Here is a 12468-nt window from a genome sequence, read left to right as displayed (position 1 = left end):
CCATCAGGATCTTCTCCACCCTAACTATCAAGATTATCTAGAATTTTCTTAACATCCCCAGAGTGAAATGCAAATTGCATAAAGAAATTGTTTTATGATGTTGTCGTGCTTTTTGTTATTTCCAGAAATTGACAAGAGAATGTGTGATATCAAATTGTATGTTCGTGACTAAATAATGAACGATTCTGTAAACTGCAGTTATTTATGAACTAATGAAACAATAACAAAAAGCACGAAAAACATCATGAAATAATTTCTTTATGCAATTTGCATGTTTAGCAAATAATGGATCATTGGTGTGTGGTTTTTATTCGTTTCTGTTTCAGCATTCTTGCAGCATTTAAAACTATGCTATGAAAAAGTGATTACCATTTCTTTATACACTTTCCACCTCTACGATTTACTGATAATTGCCAGGATCATGGAATTCCTGCTATGTTAATATGGTGCAATTGTTTTTAGAGTTGTATGCATCTGGGCTCTATGAGCGATTGAGTCCTTCACATATATATATATATATATATATATATATATATATATATATATATATATATATATATATATATATATATATATATATATATATATATATATATATATATATATAACTAATAATTTCTGAACTTACCTGCATAGCAGAGGTAGGTGATGCAGCAGTAGGAACTTCGCCATTTGATGCTGAAGTAATTCCCGAAAGCATCTGTAATGGAGTTAGGGGCATGGTTGAGATATGTGACGAAGTAGTATCTTGCACAGGAATGATCAAAGTTGTTTCAACAGCGTCTGGAATAAGTGTTTCACTCCTAGAATCTCCAATGACAAGTCTGTATTCTTCTGGAGACTGGCTGGGATGTTTGAAACGAGGGGATTCTTGAACGATGGACGAGTGTTCTGGTGCTGGCAGTTGGAAGACAAGCGGTGGGCCTAAAGGACTTGGTGTGACCCCAACTAAATTTGAATTGATTATGATAGGCTTATGTTCCTCAAACGGTTCTTCATTGTGAGGTAAAAAGGGTGTTGGTGCAGATATTGGGTCATCCTTGGGATATCCCTTTCTGAAGTCATCTGATGATACGTATTTCTTGCCCACCGTTTTAAAAGAGTTTTGGTGCTTTCTGCGAAAATTGTGTACAAATTTTAAAACTTTCATCTCATCAGTTTGTTTAGTTTTTGGTTTCTGATCATCAATAAATGTTATAGAAGGTCTCCTAGTATTAGGGAAAAGAGAATTACGGACATTGGTCGCTTTGATATCTTTCACCTTCTTAGGTTCTACATCAACATCTGCTACATTTATATCATTAGTTTGTGGACCGTCTGTGGTTCCAGGAATAACTGTCTTTATAGTGCTGTCATATTCCTCTTCGTCAGCTTGAGGCGTTTCATTTAGATGCAAAAAGTGAGAGAGGTCAGCCTCTCTTGTGAGATTGTGGAACAGGAAATAGGTCGAATCATCAGGAGCAAAGATCGCCACATCCGAACAGCCTCGGAAAACTTCTTGCGGGCCACATCCTGGTTGATTGGATCCATCTTTACAGAAACCCCAATTATTACCTGCAATAAGGAATAAACATGCATTTTTACCGTTTATTATGAACCATTTCATAACAGGTGCTCTCATCAGTGAGAAAAAGAAACGTTGATAGCATTTTTAACCCTACAGTGACTTCAAACAATTCACAAGCTAATAGATAACATTGATTTTTCCCAGCTGATCAACGGTTTTTCTGAAAGAGGTAATTTCCCAGTAAATAATTTTATGAGATCTAGTCTAGGGAACCTCGTAAGGAATGTTATGGACGTGAGCTTCTCCAGCTAAATTTGAAGATTTGTTAGTCTCGGGGCCTCATACCTATTTATATTTAAGAAAAGGATTCGGCGAATGTCTCGTGATTTTCATGAAATTAATTTAAGTGGAGGAAGATCATAAGAATATTAAAAAATTCGTGAAAAGTGAAACAAGATTTCTCATCCATTAAAGCAAAATGGCCACAGCAATGGAGACCAACGAGCTGCGAGATGGCAGTTCTCCTGTGAAGGCAAATAAAGAGACGTACATAGATTTTCCGAATTCTGGTGAATCTTCATCGCATGAGCTTGATTTGGAAGTGTTAATGATCAATCTAAAATGGATTCTGTGCTCAATTTTTTATGGTCCTGAGAAAAATGTAGGACTTTCAAGAAATCAGCAGCTAAGACTAAAAATTGAGTTCTATTACACTGGGTTGAAATAGGACAAACAGAAACCAGACCGATGTCAAAGATTTGCATCCTGGTGGGTTTTTGGATTATCTAGTTAAAGATTTGCATCCTGGTGGGTTTTTGGATTATCTAGTTAAAGATTTGCATCCTGGTGGGTTTTTGGATTATCTAGTTTTGCATCCTGGTGGGTTTTTGGATTATCTAGTTAAAGATTTGCATCCTGGTGGGTTTTTGGATTATCGATTATCTAGTTAAAGATTTGCATCCTGGTGGGTTTTTGGATTATCTAGTTAAAGATTTGCATCCTGGTGGGTTTTTGGATTATCTAGTTAAAGATTTGCATCCTGGTTATCTAGTTTTTGGATTATCTAGTTAAAGATTTGCATCCTGGTGGGTTTTTGGATTATCTAGTTAAAGATTTGCATCCTGGTGGGTTTTTGGTTTTTGTTAAAGATTATCCTGTTTATCTAGTTAAAGAAAGAAAGATTTGCATCCTGGTGGGTTTTTGGATTATCTAGTTAAAGATTTGCATCCTGGTGGGTTTTTGGATTATCTAGTTAAAGATTTGCATCCTGGTGGGTTTTTGGATTATCCTGTTAAAGATTTGCATCCTGGTGGGTTTTTGGATTATCTGTTAAAGATTTGCATCCTGGTGGGTTTTTGGATTATCAAGTTAAAGATTTGCATCCTGGTGGGTTTTTGGATTATCTAGTTAAAGATTTGCATCCTGATGGGTTTTTGGATTATCTAGTTAAAGATTTGCATCCTGGTGGGTTTTTGGATCCATGATTATCTAGTTAAAGGGTTTTTGGATTATCTAGTTAAAGATTTGCATCCTGGTGGGTTTTTGATTATCTAGGATTATCTAGTTAAAGATTTGCATCCTGGTGGGTTTTTGGGTTTTTGGATTATCTAGTTAAAGATTTGCATCCTGGTGGGTTTTTGGATTATCTAGTTAAAGATTTGCATCCTGGTGGGTTTTTGGATTATCTAGTTAAAGATTTGCATCCTGGTGGGTTTTTGGATTATCTAGTTAAAGATTTGCATCCTGGTGGGTTTTTGGATTATCTAGTTAAAGATTTGCATCCTGGTGGGTTTTTGGATTATCTAGTTAAAGATTTGCATCCTGGTGGGTTTTTGGATTATCCTGTTAAAGATTTGCATCCTGGTGGGTTTTTGGATTATCTAGTTAAAGATTTGCATCCTGGTGGGTTTTTGGATTATCTAGTTAAAGATTTGCATCCTGGTGGGTTTTTGGATTATCTAGTTAAAGATTTGCATCCTGGTGGGTTTTTGGATTATCCTAGTTAAAGATTTGCATCCTGGTGGGTTTTTGGATTATCTAGTTAAAGATTTGCATCCTGGTGGGTTTTTGGATTATCTAGTTAAAGATTTGCATCCTGGTGGGTTTTTGGATTATCCATCCTGTTAATCTAGAAAGATTTGCATCCTGGTGGGTTTTAGTGATTTGCATTATCTAGTTAAAGATTTGCATCCTGGTGGGTTTTTGGGTTAAAGATTTGCATCCTGGTGGGTTTTTGGATTATCTAGTTAAAGATTTTTGGATTATCTAGTTAAAGATTTGCATCCTGGTGGGTTTTTGGATTATCTAGTTAAAGATTTGCATCCTGGTGGGTTTTTGGATTATCTAGTTAAAGATTTGCATCCTGGTGGGTTTTTGGATTATCTAGTTAAAGATTTGCATCCTGGTGGGTTTTTGGATTATCTAGTTAAAGATTTGCATCCTGGTGGGTTTTTGGATTATCTAGTTAAAGATTTGCATCCTGGTGGGTTTTTTGATTATCTTGTTAAAGATTTGCATCCTGGTGGGTTTTTGGATTATCCAGTTAAAGATTTGCATCCTGGTGGGTTTTTGGATTATCTAGTTAAAGATTTGCATCCTGGTGGGTTTTTGGATTATCTAGTTAAAGATTTGCATCCTGGTGGGTTTTTGGATTATCTAGTTAAAGATTTGCATCCTGGTGGGTTTTTGGATTATCTAGTTAAAGATTTGCATCCTGGTTTTTGGGTTTTTTTTGGATTATCTAGTTAAAGATTTGCATCCTGGTGGGTTTTTGATTATCTAGTTAAAGATTTAGTTAAAGGGTTATTTGCATTATTCAGTTAAAGTCAAACAAGGAACTTCTCCAGGGAATACATTCACTCATCAAGCAGGGTGATGTGATGACCTTGCTGAACAAATTCGTTAGATACGCAAATGCAACCCAGACTTTTCTGAACGCACTCCACCTTGTCGTGCCACTCAGTCTGAGGCTTTGGGACCCTCAAAAGGAGAGTGAACTTGAGTTTTGTGTTGATAAAATAAAGCAAAGGGCAAAAATGAATTTATTACTATGCTCTGGATGGGTGGTAAAGATCTTATAAAAAGTCCTTCGATGATGAAGGATACCTTTATTACCCACTATGAGCGAGCAATTACGGATGTGATTGAGAGTGAAAACATTATGAGTGTTACCTCGTTTTGTAAGAAAAAACCAACTTATTTGCAGACATTTTGCTCTTCATCAATTGTTAGAAAAAGATCATAACCTCTGCTCGTCAAGCAAAGCCTGAAAGCATTTATTTCTCTGAGTTTTTGATGCAGTACAGAAATATAATGGTGTATGGACCATGGCCATTGAAAGCAAAATTTCCTACAAGATTTAGAGCTACGTTAGGTGGCTGTGGTCAGAAATGGTAAACTTGGTCGCATTTACTTGTTAGAAACCAACATCTCAACTGACTTTGGTATTATGATGTTTGTGAACGCGTTCAAATGGGATGCTACCTTGCTCGACCAATAGTTTGGCCGCCATATTGGATACAGTTAAGTATATCTAAGTTTAACCAGACCACTGAGCTGATTAACAGCTCTCGTAGGGCTGGCCCGAAGGATTAGATTTATTTTTACCTGGCTAAGAACCAATTGGTTACCTAGCAACGGGACCTACAGCTTATTGTGGAATCCGAACCACATTATAGCGAGAAATGAATTTCTATCACCAGAAACAAATTCCTCTTGTTCTTCACTGGACGGTCGGAGATTCGAACTCGCGACCAACGGAGTGGTAGCTGAGAACGGAACCCCCTCACCCAGCGAGGAACTATATTGGATACAAAATGGTGGACTTTCGAATAGGCATTTTCACGTATTTCTGCTCTTAGCTGGAGTTCAAAGACAAACTTTATGTTTTTTCCTATGCACTTTGGTGCAATAAACACGTTTTATTTAGGTGGAATTAAATGTAAAGGCGATATTGTTCATCCTGTCAGCTTTTTTTTAATTTTTATTTTGAGCGTAGGTTAATGTCTTTTTCAACAGTTTGTTTTCAAATTCCTGTTCAAAAGACCTGGTGGCTCTGCTTCATGCTGCCGAACATTCAGTCTCATATGACACTGTTCTGCGGGTTGACACTGCCATTGCAAACAACATTCTCCACAGGTATTGAGATCATGGGGAAGTATTGATTCCGAGGAATTTCTCACAGGGAACACAAAAGGGATACATCCGATTTGCCAGTGACAACATTGACATCAAAGAAGAAACTCTGAGTGGAATGGGCACTTTTCATGCAAGTCAGTGTGCTGCTCTGAAGCGAAACTTTCAAATGAATGTCAGATAGACTTGGTCGTATCCCCTGCAGCTTCAAGAGTTGTAACCATGCCAACTAGTTTCACTGATATAGATGACTCAAACCTGAAAAACAAAAAGTCAGAACCACACTTACCTGGAAACGTTGACACAGAATAGTACAAGCCTGATGCTAGTGAGATAGCAGAGTCTGAAGTTGCTGACTAAGCTTGGACAGTTTCTCAACAACACCAGCCAGATGGAGAAAAAGTTCCAGGATGGAGTGGATCCCATCAGAAATGATAAAAATCTGATCCACCTAGGACAGAAATATACCCGTGTCCAATCCACGACTTTGACACCATCTGGACAGTGATCAAAAAGTGTCAAGCAATGACAAAGGGGGAAAAGTTCGCATTCATAACTCTTGACGAGCGCAGCTGTACTGCAAGGCCAAAATGCTGCAATGGGACAAACCAAAAGAGTGCAAAAATCTTGTTGTAATGATTGGTGGTTTCAATGTGCGGATGAACTTTTCAAAAGTAATTGGGCGGTACATGGAGTCTTCTTGACTTTTCGGCATCTGGACTGAAAGTGGAGCATTTTTAGGAAGTACTGCTCTCAACATTTTGAAAGGAAAGGCTTGGAACCGAGTGATCCAATCCCACAAACTCACTTTGGAATCTCACTGGGCTGTTCTTTGGAAGTGTTTCACAAACTGGTCAGAGTCAAAAGACAAGACTATCAAGGAAGACCTCACAATAGCAGCAAGAAATGTCTCCAAGGCTTTCAAGGACAAGGGGGACGGCCTTTTGGAGACGTCCCTTGCAGCATTACACTCAGAGGTTCTTCAACAGCGTATTGCATATCACTGAGACTATTTTTGTTCCTATTTTTTATATAAGGATTATCTAAGGCAAGAGTGCTAAATGAACAATGGTTCGTGATCTCATGGTAATGATCATCATACAAACATGTTTATTCCATTTTAATTTCCTTGTGGTTGAAGGTAAAAGTGTTTGAAAGGGCTTGTTTTCAATAGAAATTTTGTTTTGAACCTTATTTTGATGTTTATTATATCTGGATGAAAGAACGCATCGCAGTACAAGCACTGATCAGTCTGAAATGCGTTTAGTATCGACCGAAATGAATAAGATGTAGAACTGATGTATCTGCTACACTCTTTGTTGAACTACCTTCAATTTGAGGTGCTACTTGGCTACGTTGTGAGCGAAAGTAAGGACACGGACGGCCGCCATTTGGAAGTATCCTCTATCTTGGGAAATAAAATGTCGGAAATTGGGCATTCCATCTGGATTTCTTCTAAAACACAATCTGAAGACATACATAAAATAAAAATGCTTCTAACACGTAAATGTGATCAAGTTAATTTTTTTTTTTAAGCTACAGTTTTCAGCTTCTTTCCTTCATTTATTGTTTTGACTGAACGTGGCTAACTGAAAGTACCGATCACGTTTTTGATATTAGTGTTTATTAGCAAGGTAATGTTTATAGAGATAATTTTGGTGGGTAAATAAAATGTGTTATGATGAACAGCTGAATTCAAAGTTTGATGAAAAACTAACCTTTGTCAATCAGATAATTTACTGTAAGTATGACCATTGTTTTGATGGGGAAAATTTTGATTAGAGATGGTATTTTCTGTGTTTATCGTTCCCCAAGCGTTGACCCATCGCTTTTTAATGAGATGTTCGTTGGTGAGAGTGTTCAGAGTTTTCCGCGGAACACGAAGGTTAAGATTGTAGGAGATTTGAATATTCTATTTAACCCTCTTTAACTAAGGTATATTGATAAGTTTACTGCAAGTTCATTTAGGTACGGATTTTCTTCCGTTGTTTTAATGCCAGCTCAGTTTAATGATAGTAACTTTATAACACAATATTCTCTAACTGGTCATATTTGGGTTAATTTCAAGGAGGGTAGGAATCAGGACTCGGGTGTAATGCTGTTTCCTTTAACCGACCGATTTGCCTGTCTATTTTATGTTTAGAAATAATTGTATGCGTAGTTCAAAGACCACTGAAACTAGACTGGCGACACTGCTGCAACTGCAGTTTTGTCAGCCACATAATAATTATGTAACCTTTGTCTCAAATCAGAAATGTGAATCATGCCTGAGACCGTTTCTTTATGAACTTTTCGAAATCCATAATACTGCTTTTCCTGTTAAGAAAAAGCGAATGAAAAGTAATCTTCTTATCAATGCTCCGGGGGTGACGCTACAGCCGAAAAAATGTGTTAAGAAAAAGTATTCTTGGCATGGTCTGCTAAAACGAGGTTTCATTAAGAAAAAGGCAGTTCAATGTGTACAGGAAAGTGTTTGCTTGAGTTTTAACTATAGTTAGGAAAAAATATCATTTTGACATGTTCCATAAAAGAAATAAAAAAGACTTGAAGAAAACTTAGTCATACATTAGCATCTGCTTGGTAGAGAAATCGGGAAACTGCAGAATATTCAGTCACTATCAATGGACAGAACTTGGCAAACGTATTTAAAGGGTATTTGACCGGTGGTGTGTGACGCCTAACAGAAAATCTTGCTAGTGTGGTTAACTTCAGCTGCTTCGATAACATTCGGATTGTTCTTCCGTCTTGTTTCTTTGCCCCAGTTGATGAGGACCAATATTTTGGAACGTTTGACATCATTTTGTGAAGCTCATCGAAATGACCCACGAATAAAGTAGAAGCCAAGTTACAGTTAACAAGGTCTTGTAAAGTGAAGTGGCAGTAAATAATAGGATGCTACAGTGGAATGTTATCTTACATTTGCTGTTAACATTTCTCACGCTTAACAAAGAAGACAGTGTTCGGGACGGAACAGAAAGTTTAGAGTGGAAAACGATGGAAAGCTGACAGGCCAGGAATGTGTGGATGATTCTGTTTTAGCCAGCAGAACCACAAATGATTTACAATGCCTGCTTAATAGAATGCATCATATTTCTAGAGAGAAGGAACTCAAAATAAATCTAAGAAAACAGAATCGATAAGGACATGTACTGCATGGGTTAAGAGTAAAATAACCTTAGATGGCGAAGTAATTAACGAAGTTGAATCTTGAACATATTTAGGAACTATGATATCCAGCACAGGATCTCTTGAGCTGGAATTTAGTGAAAGACTACAGAAAAAAACAGTCGAATAATGAACTGAATAGGATTAGTACATCAAGTGAATTGCAAACAAACACAAAAGTAAGACTATAAATAAGCCTGGTACGATCTGTATTCCTATATGTCCATGAAACATGGTGTAATAATGAAACTATATTAAAAAGACTTTATCAATTCGAGAACAAAGTTTTAAAAAGGATATGAAGAGTCAAATGGGAGGATGGAGCGCACAATCCCTGGGCACCAGAGTGGTTGGTTGGAAGACCAAGACTTCCATGGATAGCCTAAATAAGGACAATGAGAAGATAGGCTGGAGACGCCTGGAAATTTGCGAGGGATAACGCAGGGGAAGGGAAAGGCATGAGAGGGAGAATTCTAGTCTCTTTGTTCACGTGACGTTAGAGGTGAGGATGACAATGATGATATATTGTGATATTGATCAAGTTGGCTACTGAACATCATCCAGGGTGTCATTTTTGTTTTGATACAATGATTCTAACTTTCCCTTTGAACTAACTATTGGGATCATGTTTTTCGTATAATTATCTGTGCATGTTTTTTTTTTTTTTTTTTAATATCAGAACCTTATTTTCCATCAGAAAATAATGTTGTATTTATATTCTGTAATCACTAACTGAGAATTGGGTTGAAAATTAATCATGCAAAGTTTACCTGTCTGTGCAAGTTTCCTTTCCCTTGATACATAAATCTCCTTGGCTCTAATGGGATTGGGTTTGTTTTTCCCAGAACTGAAAAGATTATAGTAAATATATGTTCATATTAAATATATATTAAGCTTAAATTCGCAAGTGCTGCTATTAGTGTAAAAGAATCACTAGAGAAAGCGTAAGGAGATCTTGAGTTGCATCAGTGCTTAGCGTATGTGCTATTGGCACAGCCACATTACTCCTGAAAGTCTTGAAAACATTCCTGGCATATAGTGGGAAGGAGGGAGTGTTCACACTGACAAGGTTCCCTATTCCTAGCTGCTGCCGCAAAGTTTTTGGGACTTTAAATTCAAGGGGCTCAATGTATATAAGTTTCCCATAGCAATTAGCGTAGCCCACAAGCCCAGTTCAAGCCTTTATGTTCTCGTAGTGCGATGAAATCAATCATGCTGATGCAAAATTTGCTTGGGTTCGTTCATGTGATCAACTTAGCATTAATCGTCAGAGATCTTCCCTAATTGCTGGGTTAAGCACGGAAGCTGTCAGTCTTCCTTTGAAAGAGCACATTGAACAGTTAACATCTGTCCGCAGAGTAAATCCGTTTTGAATTTTTCCTGCTTTTGATGGGCTATTTTGGCCATCCTTGTCCCCAAGTGTTCAAGGTGATTGCCTCAGGGCACAAAGGTGGTATCCCCCATTTTCTGAGACATAATCATCACCCCAAGTGGTTATCCTTTCCTGCACTTTTTATGGTTTTGAGCTCCGTGTTTGCAGGGCACGCTCGTTAATAGTCACTCCAGCAGCAGAATTCTTTGCTACCAAGTCACACCACCTGAGATGTCCTCGGTCGTTAACAAGCAGTGGTTTTGTACAGAGACACATGCAGAAATGGTAGAACAAAGTCCTTGAAAAAGTCATCATTACCAGTCACTGTGAAAGCCTTAGCTCAAGACCCTCCTCCCTTTTTCTGAAAAAAATTATATTGGAATTTTCCAATATTTCATAACTATGTATCTTAAAACGTTGATTACTAAGCAGCGGCCATGAATTACAGTTAAGGTTTCACGTAAACCAGGTGCTATGAGTTGTCGAGATAAAATATTATTACAGAATAACAAAAGCTTTGTTTCATCAGCTCTTCTAATAGAAAGTTGAACAATAGAAATTGTATCTGGGAAATAGATTTGAAATTCAACTTGAAGAAATTCTATGAATTTAAGTAAGATTAAAATGACATTTCTGGAATGTGGGCGCATCATTTCTTTGTTCACTTTTACTAACCTGTAGTATAGTGCCACTGAAGAACGCACTGGCTGCAGATGACATTTTCTGGTAACTGTAGACGGATTCTGAACAAGCCAGTTTGTGAATGCTTCAGCTCATACCTATGGACGACGAAGTTGACCGTTATGTCAGTGCAGAAGCATCCCGCGCAACTATTTATAAATTTATAATAACAATAATATGAGCAGCAGAGATCAACGAAGCAACAGTTACTGATATGAGAATCAGATCTCTACAGGTTTACTGAAGCTGCTCCTCCTTTCGGGCGAGCACTTTGCTCTGGTATCTCGAGAAGAAGAAGAATAACGGAGAATTTGGGCACTTCGCCCGGTTTATCGGTTTTCTTATCCTCTTGTAATTTGGAATCCATTTAATTCCTAAATGAAATACCATCTTAAGAATAGTGTTCCTGATTTTCAATCATTTCGGGATAACAATTTTTACATTGCTTTTTATTTGAACTTTTGTGGTTGTTAGCATTAGACATGTTATCCAGGCGTGTCTTACCTTGTTCCTGGGTAGTCCACTAACTTGAGGACGTGTTTGTTAAGGCAACTTTGCTTCACATAATGTTTAGGATTGTTATTCGGGCATAAACGGAACTCAAACCACCCCATGTGGTTGGCAGTTAAGTGGACAGTCACTGTAATGATCTGAAATGAATTAATAAATGGAATGAAATCTCCTAGACACTTGACTTATGAAGCAGCAGGCAAAGGCATTTTTCTTTTTGCACAGAAAGTGGCAAAGAAAATTATAATTCTACGCATTATTCCCTATGCATGATATCCATCTGTTGTGACGGCGTGCGTCTGTTCAAAAGCAAGGACTGAGAATCACTGCTTTCCTTAAGACAGCCAAAACATGAGACTTGAGTGACGTGACTTTCTGGCAAAATCATCAGTTTCTTCATTTTAGCGACAATAGAACATAGTTGAGTTTACTTTAAAGAAATTCTGCGATTCAGTAATTAACATGGCCATTATCTCTGTAGTATTTTAGTAATATAGATGTAAACTGATTCTGGCATAACACCGGCATTACTGCATTGCAGAATAAAAAAAATCAAGCTCTTATATAATGCCCTGAGTCTACAGTAGAGGGAAAATTCCGGGAACATTCTTGTACAGACAAAGTTTTGGTTGTCTCAGTGTGGGAGGGAATTAATTCTTTCAGGGTGTCGCAAAGCTCTACTTTTCTTTACCTGTTTACCTTACCTGACCTTGGCGATATACTTTGGAGATGACACCTGTGCCCCAAGTTCCACCTGCCTCATTGGGTCTGGGGCGGGGCAGGTCCCAGGGGTCACCACACTCACCACACCGGCCATGGTTTTTGCCCCACTGACGCTGCCGAAAAAGAAAGTGAAATTTATCTGCACTTCCAGAGCATCTGTCTTGAGAAAAAAGCATCCAAATTTGATAAGTATTCATTCTAATCAGTTGATCAGCCTTATTAGCCTGAGAATGTCTAGCTACAACCAATAGCGCCTAGCGTGTCCCTTGTTGTTCGTTGATGGCGCAGCACCTCTAAGCATATAGCATGCAGAATTGCCCGAGGTATTGCAATATGATTTACATTCTAAAAAGATACAAAATGACAAGCCAGCCAA

At 37.8% G+C, this 12468-nt stretch overlaps 1 protein-coding gene across 1 annotated transcript in view; it reads right to left on the bottom strand.

The window, feature by feature from the left end:
* The window catches only part of LOC136850111 (uncharacterized), a 34326-nt gene that overhangs the window by 1596 nt on the left and 20262 nt on the right, over positions 1-12468 (bottom strand). The window contains exons 2-5 of the mRNA XM_067123660.1: positions 12074-12205; positions 11364-11509; positions 10854-10957; positions 629-1554 (exon numbers count right to left, since the gene is read on the bottom strand). Coding sequence (XP_066979761.1) covers positions 629-1554; positions 10854-10957; positions 11364-11509; positions 12074-12205 — 1308 coding nt within the window. The remainder of the gene's footprint in view (positions 1-628; positions 1555-10853; positions 10958-11363; positions 11510-12073; positions 12206-12468) is intronic.

The sequence above is a fragment of the Macrobrachium rosenbergii genome, chromosome 2, assembly GCF_040412425.1.
Source record: "Macrobrachium rosenbergii isolate ZJJX-2024 chromosome 2, ASM4041242v1, whole genome shotgun sequence".
In the NCBI taxonomy this organism is placed as follows: domain Eukaryota; kingdom Metazoa; phylum Arthropoda; class Malacostraca; order Decapoda; family Palaemonidae; genus Macrobrachium; species Macrobrachium rosenbergii.
Note: the sequence above shows the minus strand (reverse complement) of the source record. Positions and strands in the feature narration are given on the sequence as shown.